Source organism: Diabrotica virgifera, chromosome 7, assembly GCF_917563875.1.
Source record: "Diabrotica virgifera virgifera chromosome 7, PGI_DIABVI_V3a".
Lineage (NCBI taxonomy): Eukaryota > Metazoa > Arthropoda > Insecta > Coleoptera > Chrysomelidae > Diabrotica > Diabrotica virgifera.
In genome coordinates, this window is record NC_065449.1 from 255,099,742 (window position 1) to 255,121,804 (window position 22,063).

Sequence of the window (22,063 nt, forward strand, 5' to 3'; positions counted from 1 at the left end):
TTGATTTATCAAATATTATCTTCTTGAAACAAAAAACGCTAATCATGAGCAATCATAAAATTGAGTGAAGGTATTGTAGATAATAATCTCATCTTTTTGCTAGAAGTTTTTAAAATTTTATTCAAATTCAACGTCATTGGCATTAATTTCTATTTTCGCATTTGTTTAACACTAATTATATTAAATATAAATATAAATTTTATCTATTATAAATGCATATGGTTTCTGTCCTTGTGGGATCGGTACTCACCGGAGGGACCGCAGACGTTCGGATACAATTAGCGTCTCTTTGCAAAGACAATGACGTCGACTTTGCAAAGTAACAAGACACTTACTCAACACACACACTACACATGACACTGGTACCTAACTGTTTAAAATTACCGTACCTACCATGCCAATGGCCATTAGTTGTCGAGGCATTAGCTAAATAAAAAAAAAATTATATCTATTGATGCTAATGTGGAATATGTTTTTTATTTAGAAACATAACATCCACATCAGCCACGCAAAATTATTAGTAAAATAATGCACAAATATATTATTTATTAAATATAAAATAAATTTATTTTTAATAATTAATTTATTAAAAATAAATTATAGAGGAATTAATTTATTAAAAACAACATTAAAATTAACAACCAAAGTGATAACAAACAAATGAATAAAATTATAACATTAGCAGAAGAAGAAGAAGGTTTTAGATGGGGAAGATCATGCAACAAACCGGCATATTTATATTTCGTGGACCTTAAGAAGGCATTTGACAGGTCAAATTAAAGGACGTTATCCATTTATTACGCGGAGGAGAAACCTCTAGGAATAATTAAAACGATCGAAAATATCTATCAGAACAACACAATAAAAGTAAAAGTAGAAGAAGAACCAACTTACCCAATTGAAGCTGACAATGGGATAAGACAGGGGGATTCCATGTGTCCAACCTGATTATGGATGATGGATGAAATAATAAAAAAGTAACAACTAAAAAAGGACACCAAATGGGAGAAAAACAACTTTAAATAATCTGCTATGCAGACGACGTAATACTAATCTCTCAAAGTGAAGATGGATTTACGACATATGCTGTATCAATTTTATATAACTTCTAGAAAACTTAACATGTTAATTTTCCCAAAAAGACCAAATGCATGGTTATCACAGCAAATCCTATGTAAATTAGAGCTAAAGGAAGAGATGTCACGGAGTTTAAATATCCAGGCGTCACCCTATCCACCTACAGAAAGCTCGAAACAGAAGTAGAATATCAAATGAATAAAGCAAACAGAGCCGCATGTTGCCTGGATGAAACAATACGGAGGAATAAAAATATGGGAAAAGAAATGAGAGGCAGAATGTACAAAACAATTAATAGACCAATAATTACAGTGGTAGAAACACGACCTGATACGAGAGGACAAAAAAGAATGCTAGAAACAGCAGAGATGAAAAATCGACGGTAAGACACTATGTGATAGAGCCGTAAGTGCAGATATACGACGGAGATGCAACGTGGACAACATTAATACCTGGGTAAAAAACAGAAGGGTAAAATGGAACGATCACATATGCCGAAAAACAACAAATAGAGTAGTAAGGACGGCCAGAGGCGGTTGGACAGCAATTAAATTGTAACGCAGAAAGTCACGGCGAAATTAGATCTAGGATAGAGCAGGCTAGAGCTGCTTTTAGAAGGATGTCCAAGGTGTTATGTAACAGAGACCTAAAATTGGCATTGAGGATCCGCCTACTTCGCTGCTACGTGTTCTCGGTCTTACTTTATGGTGTCGAGTCCTGGACTGTGAATAAAATCGATCTAAATCGCCTTGAGGCTTTCAAAATGTGGTGCTATAGAAGAATTTTAAAAGTTTCCTGGGTAGAGGAGATTCGAAACTCCACAATACTAGAACGTCTCAGCAAGACTACTGAGATCATAAAAAGCATCAATCAGAGAAAGCTGGAGTATTTCGGATATGTAATGAGAGGTCCCAAATATAGGTTGCTACAAAATATCATGCAAGGAAAAATAGCAGGCAAACGCAGTCCAGGACGAAGAAGAACCTCATGGTTGAAGAACTTGCGACATTGGTATGGTATTGATACAAGCATGCTATTTAGGATGGCAGTGAATAAAATTAAGATAGCTATGATGATAACCAACGTTCTGAAAAGACATGGTACATGAAGATGAAGAGGCGGTTCCCCAATAGGAAGACGATTAGTGGAAAGACCACGAAAACGATGGAATGCGAAAATACTTGAGGCACATTGAAAAATCAGACAGTCATGTCTACACAAAAAGAAAGAAAGAGAGAGGGTGAGAGAGAGCTACTACATTAAAAGATGTCACGGCCGCATAATATTTGCCAATGGATAGAAATCCACGCTAATGAAATGCTTTGAAATACTGCTAAAAATAGAATAATTTAATTCTGACTAACATCTCACTTGACGAAACAATGTACGGTGGACACCTACGCAGAAATGCAAGGCACGTTTATAAGGAGATATTTTATTTTGACAGCTCTATTTATTTTAAATGATGAATAAATTACGGATGTGAATCGATACTGACTATATTTTGGCAAAAATAGAGATAAGTATTTAAATCAGATTGTGAGTACGTGTCTCTACTTTCACCAACATATAGTTACATATTTCAGTTCGCACCAAAAAAATCTAAACTCGAATTAACATGCACTATGCACTGTAGGTGAATTTTCCGAAATCCCTCTTCGTCGAAATTGTGTTTGGCCTGCTTTTCGTGTCACCAATCAACCTTTATACACACAACCCTTTTAATTAGACTCCTCCGAGAGAATGGACCACAATAAACTTGGTCTGTAACAACTTGCACAAGACGATAAGGCGTATCTCCAGCCCACACAAACACCGATCTCGACATTACTGTTCTGTTGTTAGGTAACGAACGGGACCTTCATTATGTGGCAACTGGGATATTTATATGGGTAGCACTGCACTCTCCTCTATATACGGCCTTTGGGTATTATTTTGAAATTTGCGGAAAAACTCCTTTATTTCATTTGTTAAATAGTCAATTGTTTCAGAAATTAATTATCTTGCAAATAGTTTAACTGAAGAATCCTTGGTGAAAGGTTTAAAAGAATTTTGTTATTGAAAGCAAAAAAAAGGAACCACGTTTTTTTGACCGTAACTCACTTAGTTTTGTTGCATGAAACTTTTATAAAAAAATAATAATAAAGCATTTTTTAAACACTTAAAACAAGTTTTAATGAGTTTTTCCCGAAAAGTGCTTCACTTAAAGTAATTTCACGTTGAAATATTAGATTTGGGATTTGACGAATAAGAACGTATTTTCATGAGCTACAACTGTGCTGTTGCTGGGTCTATAGACTTCACAAGTGCACAATTTTTTCGTGTTTTTCTATACTAAATTCTTGCTAAAAATATTTTTTTTTGAGAAAATACTTACTTTTTGAGTTATTTGTGAAAACCCGTCTGATAACGTGTTTCTTTTTGTCGAAAAATAAACATTTTCAATCGCAAATAACTCGAACAGTATTGACTTTTTAAAAAAAACTCTATAGAACAAAAGTTACTAAAACTAAGTCAATTTATTTATTTCCGAACTTATTTTAAACACGCGTTTTTTCACCCCCGAGAGGAGCTGACTGTCACCTCATCCAAATTTTTATGCAATTCGGAGTTAATCCTGAAAATTACACGGTATCGCCGTATTTCCTGTTCATTTACTGGGCTATTAGGGTAGTTGACAATTTTTTTAAATATGTCGTTGTGTAAAAAGCTGGATTCGGTCTTCTCTATCGTTTTATTTAATTCTTTTTATATAAAGATGAATCTTTTATATTTGTCAATTACCACTATTACAAGATACTAAATTTATCCATATTAAAAAACTCATTAAATTAAAAATATCGTCGTGAAAATACGGCTATAGAGCGAGTTTTAAGATCAATAATTTAAACAATTTGAAAGATCTTTACGAGCAGTAATTTTTACCTTTTTATAGCCTAATAAAAATCTACATTTCCCAAAAACATCGCAGTCGCTAAAACTCCAAAGTTGTGTGTCGGGAGAAATATTTTTTCTGCCTTTTTATTCTCTCAATCCCCAATCTACGAGAGTTTTCAGAAATTCCCCCGGGAAAACCTGAGACGACAAAAGTAAATGAACACATTAAAATGTAAGGAAGAAAAAACTTGAAAAAAGCAAAAGTTTCAAATTGAATAGGGCTAAATGTTTTTCTAAGTTTGTAGAAAACATGAACCAACTCGAAAAAGTTACAGTATAACAAATAGGTGGATAATACAGAGCTAATTTAAAAATATATGTACTAAGTATTGTTTCGAGGAAAAACATTAATTTGAAGTTTTACGTACTTACCTGTGTATTTTTAGATGTTATTCTTTGTTAAATTCATTAATAATGTTTGTTTGTTAATGGTAGACACAAACCACAATACTCATGAAATAAGAATGGGCGCACCGAAAAAGAGATAGAGCAAAGGATCTTAAAAGGAAAAAAGCCTAAGCCCGATGCTATGATCAAAAGAACTATTTACTATCTAATCAAAGAAAACATCTCATATTTAACTCCATCTTTAAAAGTATAGTTCTCCGACGTATTGGAAATCTCCGACGTATCCGTTCTAACGACGCCTACTTGTATTGGAAATGAACTTCTGGAGAAGATCGGCTAGAAAATCAAGGCTTGAAAGAATACAAAATGACCAAATCAGAAACCAATGGAAGTCAAGTCAACCATCATACTCATACACGAAATTCCAAGGAGACAACTGATCTGGTATGGTCGTGTAAAAAGAATGGACGACGACAGACTGCCAAAACAAAATGTTTTGGACGCCAATGAAAAGAAGGAAGAGGGGAAGGCCAAAACAATCCGCCTTCTGGCCGATCCTGGCTAGACGACATTCAGAAGGCCATTTTGGAAAGGAATCTTCATCCTGGCGAATGGAACGACCGACAAAGCTGGAAACTGGGAACCGGAAGACGAAGAACGCTATAAATAACCGGAATCATAATAATATTATTGGGCATATATTCTGTTTGTTTCTGAATTGAGATATAGTCTATATTTTCTATTTATTTCTTACTTTGTGCATTAGTGTTTAGAGGCTATAGAGTTTCGTAATTGTTAGAGAATATACCCCAGGCTGTGGGTGAAAAAAGGTCGATTTCAGGATATAATTCAGGAATTTTTGAAACCTATCAGGTGTTGTAAAGGACGATGCCAGGAATAACTTCTACTAAAATGTAACCAAAAATATTGTGCGCTTTTTTTTTAATTGCGATTTTCATTTGTTAAATTTGCAATTTTTAATAATTTTTAATTTTGCAGCTTAGGATATTGATTTTAGAGAAAAACTTTTTAATAGAAAGTTGTAGTAAATTAAAAAAACCTACAATTTGAGGTATGGTAAGTTTAATTTCGTTAATTGGTTATTGCAAAACAGCCTGCGAAAGGTCCAAAATGGCCGTTTTTTACAATTGCATTATTTATTCTACAAATAATTTTTTTTATTTTTTAAAGTTTTAAAATGAAGATCTTTCAATTCCAAACATAAAACAAAATTGTAAAGCCAGATTACCGAATTTGTTGCTTAGATATTATAAATTGTTTATCCCAAGAGGTCAAATGTCGAAGGCTATAACTTTTTGAAAAAAAATCGTAGAGAGTTGGTGAAACATCCAATCTCCTTCTAAAGAGTTATATTTTCATATTCTGACGTAAATAAATAAGTAAAACATTTTTAAACCTCTAATTTTTGGGTTTGAAAATAAGGGGGCAAATTCGTTATAAACATTTAGAGCTGAAGCGGCCCTGGACATCCTATGAGTTTTTAACTTACAGATTATTGTTCCTGAAGATGAAACGAAGATCTATAAAAAAATAAAAAATTTCTAGGACCAACTGAAGCCGGGATAATTTATGGGTTTGAAAATAAGGGGGCAAATTTCGTTATAAACATTTAGAGCTGAAACGGCCCTGTGCATCCTATGAATTTCTAACTTACAGATTATTGTTGCTGAAGACAAAACGAAGATTTATAAAAAAATAAAAATTTTCTACAACCAACTGAAGCCGAGATAATTGTTTTTTTTTTTCTTAAATCGTGGTGCCTTTATTTATAACAATTAAGAAATTATTTTACAATCATTGACTAAAGAAAGACTTATATTATCTTAAAATAAAAATTATTATACAATATAATTACATTTAATTATTAAAAATTATTTTTAAAGTCGGTGCTTTTGCGAGCGGCCGAATTTTGCAAATCGCCCGGCTCACTTCAAATCTGCGCGCTCGGAAAATTTTTACGTAATAACTTGTATTAAATTTTGACAGAAAACAATTTAATAATATTACCATTATAATATACAGTCTATTTACCACTGTATTTGTTTCTCTTGATAAACTTTTATATGTGAAATTTAATTTCTGAAGAAATAATATTACATAAATGATACATATATATGAAATATATAACTATATTTTTAATTTTTTCATTGTTATATAATTATAATAATAATAATGTTATTTCTTACTATAATATACAATATAAAACTTTTTCTTCTTGTAGTGACTATTAGTTTTGGATTTCACATATAAAAGTTTATCAAGAAAAACAAATAGAGTGGTAAATAGACTGTATATTATAATGGTAATATTATTATTAAATTGTTTTCTATCAAAATTTAATACAAGTTACGTAAAACTTTTCCGAGCGCGCGGATTTGAAGCGAGCCGGGCGATTTGCAAAATTCGACCGCTTGCAAAAACACCGATTTTAAAAATAATTTTTAATAATTAAATGTAATTATATTTTATGATAATTTTTATTTTAAAATAACATAAGTCTTTCTTTAGTCAATGACTGTAAAATAATTTCTTAATTGTTATAAATAAAGGACCTACGATTTAAGAAAAAGAAAAACAAGTATCTCGGCTTCAGTTGGTTGTAGAAAATTTTTATTTTTTTATAAATCTTCGTTTTGTCTTCAGCAACAATAATCTGTAAGTTAGAAACTCATAGGATGTACAGGGCCGCTTCAGCTCTAAATGTTTTTAACGAAATTTGCCCCCTTATTTTCAAACCCAAAAATTATCTCGGCTTCACTTGGTCGTAGAAATTTTTTATTTTTTTAAATATCTTCGTTATATCTTCAGCAACAATAATATGTAAGTTAAAAACTCATAGGATGTACAGGTCCGCTTCAGCTCTAAATGTTTTAACGAAATTTGCCGCCTTATTTTCAAACCCAAAAATTATAGCTTTAAAAACGTTTTACGCATTTACTTACATCAGAATATGAAAATATAAGTCTTTAGAAACAGATTGGATGTTTCACCAACTCTCTATGAATTTTTTTCAAAAAGTTATAGCCTTCGACATTTGACCTCTTGGGATAAACAATTTATAATATCTAAGCAACAAATTCGTTAATCTAGCTTTACAATTTTTTTATGTTTGGAATTGAAATATCTTCATTTTAAAACTTTAAAAAATAAAAAAAAATTATTTGTACAGTAAATAATGCAATTGTAAAAAACGATCATTTTGGACATTTCGCAGGCTGTTTTGCAATAACCAATTAACGAAATTAAACTTACCACACCTTAAATTGAAGGTTTTTTAATTTACTACAACTTTTTATTAAAAAGTTTTTCTCTAAAATCAATATCCTATGCTGCAAAATTAAAAATCATTAAAAATTGCAAATTTAACACATGAAAATCGCAATAAAAAAAAGCGCACAATATGTTTGGTTACATTTTAGTAGAAGTTATTCCTGGCATCGTCCTTTACAACACCTGATATGTTTCAAAAATTCCTGAATTATATCACGTTTTTTCACCCACAGCCTGGGGTAATATTACCATATGATACGCATGCCTCAAATTTTTGAATTTCTTGAATTTCCGCATGCTTTAGTAAATATACATGTATAATACATTAAAGTACACTAAGCGTCAAAATTAACACACCACCTTAAAAATGGGACATTTTTGAAGTCTCGTATTTTCTAAACCTGTTTTCCGATTTTAGTGGTTTTTTTAGTATGTTATAGCTTTATTCTTCAAGACTATCGCTGTAATAATACTGTTGCTAAACAGGTAAGTGTCATTGTATACCGGGTGTATACGTGTCATTGTAACAATGATAGTGTATTTTCTCCTCAAAGTTCGGAACACCCTGGGGATTATTCTAACGTATATAAAATATTTAAATTAAAACTAAACTATAGCATTAGGGTTTCTTAACATTTTGCTTTTTGATTTATTCGCTTACGTTGCGTAATAAAAAAAGTTAGGTACTTGAACAACTAGTAACGTTCTTCATCAATACAGGGTGTTTCTAAATAAGTGCGACAAACTTTAAGGGGTAATTTTGCATGAGAAATAATGACCGTTTGATTTATAAACACATGTCCGCAAATGCTTCCTTTCCGAGATACAGGATGTTGAATTTTTCTTACAAAATGACGACTGCTCTTACTGCTCTAAAACCGGTTGAGATGTGCAAATGAAAGGAAATTTTTAAGAGGTGGTGATTGCGCACTTTTAGGCATACAATTAAGAATTTTATATTCACCATTGGCGTACATACGGGGATTATGACCGGTTAATATGACTCGTATGCACGCCAATGGTGAATATAAAGTTCTTAATTATAGCCAAAAAATGCGCAATAACTACCTCTTAATACCTACCAAATTTCATTTGCATATCTCAACCAGTTTTAGAGCAGTAAATAAATGGTCAGTTTGTAAGAAAAAATTCAACATCCCATATATCGGAAACGAATTATTTGCGGACATATGTTTATAAGTCAAATGGTCATTATTTTTCATACAGAATTACCTGTTAAAGTTTATCGCCCTTATTAAGAAACACCCTGTATTGATGAAGAACGTTGCTAGTTGTTAAAGTACCTAACTTTTTTGTTATGCAACATAAGCGAAGGAATCAAAAAGCAAAATGTTAAGAAAGCGTAAGGCTATAGTTGAGTTTTAATTTCATTATTTTATATAGGCTAGAATATTCCACAGGATGTTCCGAACTTTGAGGAAAAAACACACTATCATTGTTACACCCGGTATACAATGACACTTACCTGTTTAGCAACAATGTTATTACATAGATATTCTTGAAGAATAATGCTATAACATACTAAAAAATCACTAAAATCGGACAACAGGTTTAGAAAATACGAGGCTTCAAAAATGTCCCATTTTTAAGGTGGTGCGTTAATTTTGACGCTTAGTGTATATCAGTAAGTGTATCTTCAGTTTTTCGGAGTATAGATTAAACAACAGTGGAGACCATATCCTTGTAATATATACCTACCAGACTCTGTCTCTTTTTTCAATGTGCCAGTAATTTGTCGTTCCATCATTTTCGTGGTCTTCCCATTGATCGTTTTCCTATTGGGAAACTGTCTCTATCCGTCCTTACTCTTTGTTGTCATTCGGCTTATGTGACTATTTCATTCTAGTCCTATGTTTCTTACCCACTTATTAAAGTTCTCCACCTTGCATCCCCGTCTTATATTTTGTACATACTTCTAGCTCCGTCTCATAGTGTCTTACCATCGATTTTCGGAAGGGTTTTCATCTCTGCTGTTTCTATAGCATTCTTTTTGTCCTCTCTGTGTCAGGTTGTGTTTCTGCCTTGCATGCCATTTATTTATTAACTTGGGAGATACAATATCAAATGCCTTTTTATAATATATGAAACAAACATGAATGTGGATGAAGTATTTACATATTTTCATGAATCCAAATTTTGTTCGTGACAACGCCTTTTCACATTTCTTGCTTATTGAGAGGTGGATTATATAAACATCGATTTGAGCCAAGTTTGCTGTATGGTACATGCACAATGCGTTTAACAGTTTTAAAGAATTAAGAGTAAAAATGATCAGGTCCTGGTGTTTTTCCTTCTTTAAAATATAGATTGTACCTATAAAGTATCCGTAATTTATTGACGTAGAACCTAGATGAGACGTTGTCGTAAAAAAGTAATGTTTTTTTTATTTAAACAATATAAATACACCTAATCTACAAGATTAATAAGTATTTTTTCTTTAACCTAATTTCCCTAAAAATGTTTGTAAACTAGATGTCACCTGGTCCATCCTAGCTTTTTTACATGAAATGCCCACTTCTTTGTTTTGACTACACAGCACAGCACTGACTCTGGTTTTCACTAATTGTTCACGTCTTTGTTGTGGCTACAATACAATGCACAACACTAACTCAGCCCGACACAACTTCACACATTACACGAGCTCGAACGGCTTAGTCCTCTTGAGCCTTCGAATCTGGTGTTCATTGACAAGAAGCTGAAGTGCTTCATGGTTGGGATGCTTATGGAGCCTCTCTTTATGTCTCCTGGCGACTTTCTTAATTGCATTTGGAATAGATTCGATTTTAAGATCTCTACGCAAATCGTCATTCCGGACATTCCAAGGAGCACATACAATATTCCTTAATATTCGATTCTGGAGCGTTTCTACAGCTTCTTACAGCCCCATAATTGTAGGCCATAGGTCCACACCGGTTTCAATATCTGTTGGTAAATTAGTACTTTGTTCTGGATGGAAAGTTAAGAGTACCTACCTATTAGCCAATACATATTTTTGTACTTTATCTTCAACTGTTCAATTTTCTTTTTAACGTGCTCCTTCGATTTTAGTTTGACGTCGAGATTTAAACCCAGGTATTTCGCTGTTTTCTTATTAGGAACAACGTTGTTGTTTAAGATAATTGGAAAATTATTGATTTTCTTGTTAGTGAAGTTAATATGAACTGACTTCTGTTCAATAAACTTTATACGCCATTTTTTGGACCAGCCTTCTATGCCATTAATTGCATTTTGTAAGTTGATTGTAGATTCCTCTATAGTTTCTCCTATTGTCAGGACTACTGTATCATCAGCAAATGTGGCCAGTTGGATGTTTTCCCTCTCCGGAATGTCAGATGTGTACAAAAGGGATAGTATTTTTCCAAGAGCACTACCTTGTGGGACCCCTGCATTTATTTGCTTTAACTCAGAGTAGTCGTTTTCCATTTTAACTCTAAATGTTCGCTGGTGTAGATGACTGCAATATTTCAACGAATTTCATAGGAAATATTTTCTTTAGCTTCATTAACAGACCGTCGTGCCATATTTTGTCAAATGCTTTTGCGATATCCATGAATACTACTGAACAAATTTTGTCCCCTTCCAATGCTTTCTCTATTTCAGTTACTATTCGATGGATCTGGTCAATTGTGGAGTGTTCTGGAAATCTAAATTGGTGTCTCGGAATAATATTTTTTTGTTCAATTTAATGGTTCATTCTTCGTAGTAACTAGTAATTTTTCAAACACCTTTGAGATTATGGATAGTAAGGAGATTGGCCTGTATGATGTTAATTCATGGTTATCTTGTTCTATTTTTTGTATCATTATGACCTCTGCAGTTTTCCAAAGAATGGGAACATATCTAAGCCTAAAGGATGCATTTATTAGTGTTGTAAGCTTTACTATGGCTTTTCTAGGTAATCTTTTTAGTATCTCACCATTGATCAGCTCAAAACCAGGCGCTTTTTTGTATTGATGTTCTTGATTAATTTTTGAACTTCTTTTGTAGTAGTCAGTTGTATGTTAACAGAATCAGTAGCTACTCGTTCATCGTCTACATGAGTTTCCCCAGGGTTTGGTTTAAATATGTTTTATAAATAATCAGCAAACGCATCCACTTTCTCTTTGGAATTTCTTGCCCATGTTCTGTTTTCTTTTCGTAAAGGAGGTATATGCTGAACTGGCTTATTTATCTTTTTGGCTGCCTTCCAGAGGAAGTAATCGGTGCATTCATCATCAGTTGGTTCTCTCAGGTACTTATTGATTGATTCGTTTTTAATTTTCGAGATTTCTCTTTGCAGCTGTTGTGTGAGCCTATTTAGCTTATTTTTATTTTCTGTAATTCGAGTTCTTTGCCATACCTTCCGAGCCTTTCTTTTTTCTTTATCAAGTCTCTAATTTCTTTGGGGTAATTGTTTCCTACTGTTTTTTTTTTGATTATAGGTGTGTTGTTCCACGCTGCTCGCTGGATGTTTATCATAAATAGCTCGGTTTCTCGTTCCAATTGTTCTATCGTTTGGATAAATCCATTGAACTCAATATTCTCATTCATTTCTGATTGGAAGTTTACCCAGTTCGTAAACTTATTGGTCAACGTGGGTTTTATTTCAGTGGTCACAATTTGCTTACTAATTGTTAGTAGAATTGGAGAGTGGTCAGATATAAGCTCCTCTACTTTTATAAAATTTGTTGCTACACCTCTGGATATGAAAAAATCTAGGAGGCCCGGGATTCTGTTTGCATCACTTGGTCAGTATGTGGGTTTCCCAGTAGAGTGCCATCTACAATTGTGTCCGGTCACAACATGCTGCAATTCTTTACCTTTAGGTGTTGAGAGTCTGGAGCCCCAACAGGTTTTTTTTGCATTACAAAATGCAACAACAAGTACAAAAGTAATGTAATAAAAATAGACGGTTTCGTTTTGATTCCATTCGAGTCTCTCTCCATCCCCTGACACGTGTTTCCAGGTTTACCCGTTATCAAAGAGGCTTTGCAAGAAGACTGAATTGAACCAAAACACACCGACTCGTTGGTAAATATATTTAAATATCCCACCAACGTATGTCTTTAGCGACTTCTAACGAGGTAAGATGAAGTGAGCGTCGATAACGATTAAACTGTGAACCTGAGGCATGTTCATACCATCGGGCGAAGTTGGGAATTTTTTCCACTAAAACATCAGCAGTTTACCCGTGTTAATCGCCATCATTTTGTACTCTGCAGCAGAGTATAGCGTGAAACCAAATAAAGATAGACGATTTCGTTTTGATTCAATTCGCGTCTCTTGACATCCTCTGACACGTGTTTCTGGGTTAATCCGTTATCAAAGAGGCTTTGTGAAAAACCTGTATTGAACCAAAACGCCCCAATTCGTTGGTAAATATATTTAAACATTTCACCAACGCATGCCTTTACCATCGTTACGAGTCGGTGAGTTTTGGTTTAATTAAGTCTTCTCGCAAAGCCTCTTTAATAACGAGTAAACCTAGGAACACGTGTCAGAGGATGGCGAGAGAGGCGAATTGAACCAAAACGAAACCGGGTAATTTTATGTGGTTTTACGCTATACTCGGCTGCAGAGAGAAAATGACGGCGATTAACACGGGTAAACTGCTGATGTTTTAGTGGAATAAATTCCCAGCATCGCCCGATAGGTTCACAGATTACTTTAGTCGTTATTGACACTCACTTTAAAAGTAATATATTTTTACAAATATTATTATTCTACTACAGAAGGCAAAATGTGAAATAAATAGTTTTTTTGTTGGATTTCTGAGATCACAACAAAATATTTAATGAACAGTCTGAATCTGTGATACTTGACAGAGCGTCCTGTTTTATTTTCTCCTTAGAACGACATAAAACCATCAAGCACAAATCGAAAACAATAAGTAACAATAAAATGTCCCCATAAAAGTAATTTCCCGCCATTAGTACCGTTTCGCGTGTTACTGCTAACTCCTTTATAAATATATTTATAAATCGACCTTCGATTACTCCAGTCGGAAATCCAAATTCCCTTTCGACTTGGCTAACGGCCCATTCGACCCAACGCAACGCCCTATAGACCAAGGGCTATAAAATTATCCTTAATTGGAGCTTCGAATAACTTACGGCACGCTATGATGAGCGTTACTGCCGCGTCTGCCGCTTTATTCGATACGCCGCGTCGGGTAGTGCCGGATGCGATTTGCTTACCGATGGGAAATCATCGCATTACCAGCAAAGGTAATTTTGATGGTAATTCTACGTTTGCGAAATTAACCTGTAGGTATATACCTGCATATATACTAAAAATTTCAATTAAATACTAGGTTGTTCAATAAATTTTGCGGTTCGATAAGAAAAACGCAATTTTATTGATTGGAATAAACTTTATTATTCAGTATAGTCTCCCTGAGCATCAATACACTTGTTCTTAAAAAGAGATTCCAATTTACAAATTCCATCCCTGAAGTGAGAATCTGGAAAGGTTGCAAAATACGCTTCCACAGCTGCTACGACTTCATCATCTGAAGAGAAACGCTTCCCACGCATGAATTTTTTTAGGTGTTGAAATAGATGGAAGTCGCTAGGGACCAAATCTGTTAAATACGGTGGATGCTCCAACAATTCGAACTTTAATTCATGGATTTTCGCCATTTTTAAAATGCTCATATGACACGGTGCATTTTCCTATGAAAGATGATTTTTGAAGTTATACTTCTTTAGGAGCGATTGAGAGTGAATTTTTATTATTCTGCGCGCATGCGCACACAGACAGTATGGAGTTCGTTGCTCAGTATGTTTCAAGTTATATATGTATTAGTCCAAAAAAGGTGTGGAAAGAATATATTAGTGTGTTTAGTAAATATATTTATTATAATTTTTGTATCTACCTCGGGAATAAGATAAAAAGTAATATTTAAAGTATTTTATACTTCACTTGGTCTATTTGATACTACCTATGTCTGAGAAATCTTGTAGTCCGCATCCGCACAAACAAAAGGAGTATAGCTCAGTGGTAGAGCGTTCGACTGGAGATCAAGAGGTCCCCGGTTCGAATCCGGGTATTCTCTATTTTTTTTAATTTTTGGTATTGTTTTAATAAAAATTTTTGGAAAGTACTAAGTAAAAATTAGTTTAATCTTTAAATATAATATAAATAAACTGTTCGAAAGTATATTTATTTCATTGAAATCATATTTTAGAAGTATAACTTCTTACGTGCGTACAAAATACATACACATTATTTTTTTTTTTTTTTTCTTTTGCAACCAGGTCTTTTTCACGAATTGTTTCCTTCGGCTGATCTAAAAGGTTATAATAATATTCAAAATTTATTGTTTTACTAGTTTGCAAGTAATAAATAAACAAAATTCCTCTCACATCCCAAAAAACCGAAGCTAACACCTTCTTAGTCGATTTGTGGGGACGCGAATTCGTTTCGGAGCCGAAGAACCAGGTTCACACCACTCTTTAACTTCTTGGTTTGATTCAGAATCATGGTGATGGACCCAAGTCTGATCCATAGTGATGAATCGACGCACAAAATCTACTTTTTCCTTTCGAAAACACTCTAAAGGCTGCTGAGAAAGTCGCATTCGAATGTGTTTAACTGTGTGCAATTTGTTTGACATTGAATAAATAAGATGTGTTATCTTCGCCTGGGGAATAGCTCGATATTCCTATACCAGGACCATAACTGTACCAAATTTTCTGGAGGTCTAGTATGATGGCATGGCGAATAGCTATTTTCAATTCATCCCATAAATCGATTGTATTGAGATCTGGGCTGCATGTGGGCCATTCTAATCTTATCAATCCAACCTCTATTTAAGATATTTATGTTTATAGGACAATTAGTGTTTTTATTTACAAAAATTCTGCAGTTCTTACAAGAAAAGAGATATTCGGATAATTCCAAGAACAAAGTTTTAGTGATGCCTCCGGAATAATACGAAAGGACTATGAAACAATTTCTTCTGAAACAAGTTCATTAATTTTTCCACAAAATTAAAGTTAGGAGAAAATAGTTTCCATTCAGCCCCATATAATGCCATCTAAGCAAATTTTTTTGTGATCGGAATAATAGCAAACGATATCAATACATGTACCTATAAACTGATGCAAGAATCTTGAAAATCTGAGTACAAATAATAAAGTAGTTATAAGTTGTCAAACTTAATCAAAAATTTTTATTGGCGGAATTTTATGCAGGTGAGTGTGGTATTATTAATGGGAAAAAGTCAAATAAGAAGAAGAAGAAATTGTATAACTAAAACAAACTTGTTCCCTTACATATAACTGGAATTACGAAACGTTGTTGAAAATTAATTAAAATTTAAAGATTAAAAATAAATTAATAAATAATTTAATAATAACAAGAAAATAAAAGGTAAGGGATATTTTGTAGTCTGCCATTGCCTCATATTGATTAATTTAAAGCCCATTCCATTGTTTATCCACTTGTGGAGAGAGAATTTGTATGTGAAACCGCACGTTGTCCACCTGTTTCTGTTTATTTAAAATGTTTAGGCTGCGTAGCATCTGTTGGACAAACATTTCGCCATTAAGGTGAATGCAAAAAAATAAAGGGTTGGAAATGAAGCTTTCGTTATAACATATTTTACAGATTTAAAAAGTATTAAAAATATTATTTGAGTAATAATTATGGAATATAGAATTCATTATTTTTGTGAATAACGTTTTTGGCATCTACAAGATAAACTTGATTGCAATTCAAAATTTTGTATTTTATTATTTTCTGGATTTAAGAGATGATCGACCCAAAAACTTTGTTGTCTAATTAGAGGACTATATGCTATAAACTGTTTTTTTCTACTTAAGGCGCTGTACATTGTCAGGTGCGATGTTAGATGGTCAGTATTAAGCTGGTTTTTCTATTTCTAGAAGCATAATGCATTTGATTACTGTGGATTTCTGACCATTGGCGAATATTACCCAGGCATGACATCGTTTACGTCCTAGACCGCTCCTACCCTTTATCTTTCCTTGTAGTGCTAGTTGCTCAAAAAGGTATCGCTCTCCTCGTAACATGTCCCTAAATACACAGTTTTCTTACTTGTTACATAATTAAAAAGTTCCACTGAAGGGCCGCCCTTCTTAATAGTTCCTCATTAATGACTCGGTTCTCGGTCCTTCCATGAAAATCTAAGCATTTGACGCAGGTACCACACTTCAAAAACTTCAAGTTTGATAATGGATGTGGCCTATAACGTCCATGCTACCATTCCGTACAAGAAAATGGGCCAAACACTTTGAGTAACACTTTGGCCTCTTGTATCTCATATCGAACTCCAACTTGCAACCAGTGAGAAATTCTGGTTTATTCTACTATGATTAGAGACTACACTTTATATCATTCTCAGAGTCCCAACTATCGTTTAGCAGATAGCCCAGTTACTTAAATTGCCTGACTTGCCCGATTTCTTCTCCAGATACGTATATCTTTGCTCTACCTATATGTCTACCTATAGTCATTGTTTTCTTCTTGATATTTATTTTTAAACCCAAACCTTCACCTGCAAGAGTTAAATAATTTAAAAGACATTGATGATCTTCGATATTATCCGCCACTATCGCTGTGTCATTGGAATACCTAATATTGTTAATAAATATGTCGTTTATTTTAATATATTTATTCGAGTACCGTGTATATTCCTATCACTACTCCCTGACGTAGGGCTCAAGGCATGAGAAGTATAAAGTGTTCAAATTAATAATAATATAAAAAAGTATAGTGCAAGAGTCCTGGAGAAAGAAGAATCTGCTGGCAAAAAAGCTGGGGCATGGTTTTAAACAAAAATTTTTTTAAACTTCATGTTTTTCAGAGAATATCAACAACTATATCTGTTATAAGGAAGAAGTTAATGTATGTAGAAAGATGGATATAGAATATAGAACAATGTATGAAGAAATCAAGATTGTACATGACGAAATTCTTTTAATTGTATTCTTGTATTAAATTTCTGAGTGAATAACTATCCTATGAATAACTATAAAAAGTTGTTAAAAAGATAGATATTTTTCAAAAAAACTATATTTTAGATACATTGAAAATATTATAACTTACCTCACTGTCGTTGCTGTGCAATTTGAGGACGTATCCAGGCAACAAGTCTTTCCTAGCGTTGACATCTTCGAGCGCGAGATGGGCGGCAGGCATGCACGCTTGACCGCCCTGCCAACCGCCTTCACCAGCGATGGGGAAGATGCCGCCGATGTGCAAGACGTTGCCTCCATCACTGAAATCACCTGCCACGTTTTTCGATGATTGAAACGATGACCGTTTTCCGCCCCCGGACTCGATACACACGAAGAGAAGAGAAAGAAGAAGCTTTACTGGCGCGTTTTCGAAGCATCGTGGCGATGATAAGTACTGAAAAGAAGAAAAAAATATATATATATATTTAGTTTAAATCATCTTAACCATATAAGTATATTGGTATGATATGTATTTAAACAGAACCAGAGGCTTACAAAACTCATATAGTCGTATCAGTCGTATAAGGGGAGCCTAACAATGTATAATTCAAACAACCTTTCCAAAGCATTTGAAAATTAGTATTCTTCTTCTTGGGGTGCTGTCTCCTTTAGGGGAGGTTAGGGACTACACTGGCAAATCTGTCTGTCCAATACGACTCTAAACAAAGATATTCATTCAAAGCCGGTCCAGTCTCTGCTATTTTTAAGCCATAAAATCTGGCGCTTACCGGGACCCCGTTTTCCTCCAATCTTACCCTGGATGATCAGTTGCGCGAGGCGGTAATGTTCATTTCTCATTATGTGTCCCTGGTAGCTAACTTTTCTGACCAGGGAAAGATCCCTGGATGATCAGTTGCATGAGGCGGTACCTTTCGTTTTTCATTAGGTATCCAGCTAACTCTTTTAACTTTTCTAACTGATGGACTTTCGCAACTCCCTATCTGTATCTGTCCTACCTCAGGACATTTCCCTTGTTGGTGTGAATTGCCCAAGGTATTATCAAGATCCTTCTATAAAGCCATCAGAGTTCAAAAGCTTCTAACTTGTTCATTAGCATTATGTTGTGCGTACAGGCCTCCTTTCCATACAATGGTATTGACCATACGACATGAACAATTAATATATGTCCTGAAATCAAAGAAGATAGACCACAATGACCTCAGGATTATATCGAATTTATACTATAAGCAACGAGCAAAAGTAAGTGTTAACGATCAGCTGTCAGAGGAAATTGAAATTAGAAGTGGGGTGAAACGAGGATGTATGTTGTCGCCAATTCTTTTTAATGTCTACTTGAAAGAGATCTTGAAAAAGCCGAAAATATTGCGGATCTTCAGAGGCTGGTCATGACCAGAATAGCGGAGTTTGGACAAGAATACGGTTTAACAATGAACGTCCAGATGACAAAGTTTATGAGAATATCGAAAACTCAAAGGGAAGAACGAGAATCTCTTCATAAACGGATCCAATGTCGAAAGAGTCGACCAATATACATATCTTGGAACAATGATCAACTCCACAGGTGATTACTTCCAAGAAATCAAAATTAGAATAAAAAAGGCTACATTAAATTTTAACAAAATGAGAAAAGTGCTCTGTACAAGAGATTTGAAGTTGGAGCTAAAAGTTAGGTTGGCTACGTGCTACGTTTCCTTGACTTTGTTCTATAGAATGGAAGTTTTTTGGACAGTGAATGCGGTATCAATGAAAACACTAGAATCATTCGAACTGTGGGTGTACAGAAGAATTCTAAAAATATCGTGAACAGCACACGCCACAAACAAAGAGGTTCTGAGAAAGATGAATAAAGAAATAGAAATGTTAAATACCATCAAAACAAGAAAATTAAAATACCTCGGACATATTACACGTGGAGAGAAGTACAACTTGCTCCAATTGATTATGCAGGGAAAGATTCAAGGTACAAATGTACATCCAACTAACTTTTCAGAGCAGCCGTCCCTAAAGTCCGAATAGCTATGGTGATTTCCGACCACCGTCGCAAACATGGCACTTAAAGAAGAAGATTTATAGTAATACAGAAAACGACATATTTATAATAGGTACTGATATTAATGCTACTGTTACAATCTAAGTTTTTCAATTTGATAAAGCCTTGTCAAGCTACCTCTATTATTATTTAGAAGTAATTTGTACACAGTTTGTTTTATTGTCTTTGTGCGTCTTGTAATAAACTAAAAAAATTGGAATTTTTTATGTCTCTCTGAAAATTAATTAAGTGAAAGTTTAAGTAATGGATATCGATTCCGACTACGGCCCTGTAGATGTAGCGAATAAAAGCTGATCGGAAAAGCTAATAATGTTCTCAGGTTTCATTTTATCGAAAGAAAACTTGTTGGTAAACAGTCGTTCATCAATTTTATTATTCTATCAGCCAAAAAGCCAATAACTGGAAAACTAACTTGTTATTTTAGAGGAAAATGATTTTGTATTATAAAAAACAAACACAACGAACGAATGAAAAGAAAAGTTTAGATGAACGGATTATATAACTTGTAAAACTTTTCTATAAAAGATGTTTGCTTCCGAGCTGTGGTCAGGATATTCACCTAAAGAGTCAGGGACTGAAAATAAAGCTCTAAACTTCTAAATTTCGGTAAATATTGGGTTGGCAGGAATAAACCGATATATTTTGTGGTCAGAAAAAGTTTTGTTTTCGATATGGGGTAGGTATTATAGTACAAAGTAAATATGATTTGTTTTTATTTATTGTTCGCCGGGTTATTAGCGATATAAAATATAATACATGTAATGTTACAATGCGTTGCTGCTACATTGCTACGTATGGTCAATACTTTTGTATGGTGGAACAGAGGCCTAGAGACTCAACATTACGCTGATGAATAAGTTAGAAGCCTTTGAACTCTGGCTTTATAGGAGAATCTTGAAAATACCTTGGACAACCCTAACCATTAACGAAAATGTTCTGAGGAGAATAGATACAGATAAGGAGCTGCTTAAGATCATCAAAGTTAGAAAAGTTAGCTACATGGGACACATAATAAGAAACGAAAAGTACCGCCTCCTGCAAGTGATCATCCAGGGTAAGATTGAAGGAAAACGGGTCCCGGTAGGCCCAAATTTCATGGTTTAGAAACATCAGAGACTGAACCAGCCTTGATTCAACATCTTTGTTTAAAGCCGCATTGGAGAGAGAGAGATTTACCAATGTAGTCGCAAATCTCCAGTAAAGGAGAGAGCGCTACAAGAAGAAGAATAACCTATACAACCCAGTGGCTTTTAAAAATATCCTATTGTATTATCAACATTCATGTTTTCTCCTAACGCTTCCTTTATATTCTTTTTTTCTTTTAAGGTGTAATGCTTTATTTCAGCTTTGTATATTTTAACCGTTTATTGAGTACATATCCGAATATTCAATCAACGGTTTAGCTGAGTTAATGTGGTCTTTTTGATGTTGGTTGTGACAACGATTTCACTAATTGTTTAATTTCTTTTATTAGTTTATTTTGCGATACACGCCACATAGGCGAGGATATAAAGCACTAAAATCGCCTAAACCTCTAATTTTTTAAAGTAAGATGGATCGTTATGAAACCTTTAGCATTCGATTCGAGAGAGCTTTAGGAAAAAGATGACCTATTGACCTAAGGGACAAATGAAAATTGTATTGTTGTGGCGGAAAATAAATTTTCCAAGATGCATCTCAAAGTGTTCAAAAGATAAAAATTCACAACTCGGAAACTAATCAAGGAAATGAGTTCAATTTTCATGCATGGGGTTTTTAAGGTCACTAAACACGAATATCGGGTCAGCTAAACTGTAAGAGGTACCTGGTACCCGGTATTCCGGTATTCACGTCGTCTCCTGGGGTTTTATGGAAATTTATTATGAAAATCATAGAAACTTGTTATCCCGAGGTTATTGAGGTCGCTGAACACGAATATTGCTGCGGCGATGCTGTATAAGATACCTGGTGCCCGGCATGTACATCATCTCCAGAAGTTTTATGGAAATTCATTATGCAAATCGTTGAAACTTGTTATCCCGAGGGTTTTGAGGTCGCTGAAAACGAATATTGCTTCGACGGTGCTGCACGAGATAACTGGTGCACTGTATCTACGTCGTCTCTGGGAATTTTATAAAAATTCGTAATACAATTTGTTGAAACTTGTTATTCCACAGTTTTTAAGGTTACTGAGAGTTTTAATGATTACACGGGTTTCTTACAGCTTTATATATCTAAACAAATACTAATAAATACTAAACAATATTTCGAATTTCTTATGTTTTCATAATTTGCGCTCTGAAGTAAAATTACTTACAGTTATTGTTACTCACTGTTGAATTTTATAACAAATTTCTATAAACCTTCAGGAGACGACGTGGATACTGGGCACCAGGTACTTCGTACAGTATCTGCCATGCAATATTCGTGTTCA

General features: G+C 34.0%; 1 protein-coding gene and 1 non-coding gene across 2 annotated transcripts in view; one reads left to right on the forward strand and one right to left on the reverse strand.

Annotated features, from left to right (window-relative positions):
* The window catches only part of LOC114330394 (gamma-aminobutyric acid type B receptor subunit 1), a 363,275-nt gene extending 341,633 nt beyond the window's left edge, over nt 1–21,642 (reverse strand). Inside the window, exons 1-2 of the mRNA XM_050657124.1 lie at nt 21,595–21,642; nt 17,728–18,033 (exon numbers count right to left, since the gene is read on the reverse strand). Coding sequence (XP_050513081.1) covers nt 17,728–18,033; nt 21,595–21,642 — 354 coding nt within the window. The remainder of the gene's footprint in view (nt 1–17,727; nt 18,034–21,594) is intronic.
* On the forward strand, nt 14,639–14,710 carry Trnas-gga (transfer RNA serine (anticodon GGA)). The gene has a single exon. It is a non-coding gene; the product is annotated as a tRNA-Ser (tRNA).
* Nucleotides 21,643–22,063: the final 421 nt, after the last annotated feature.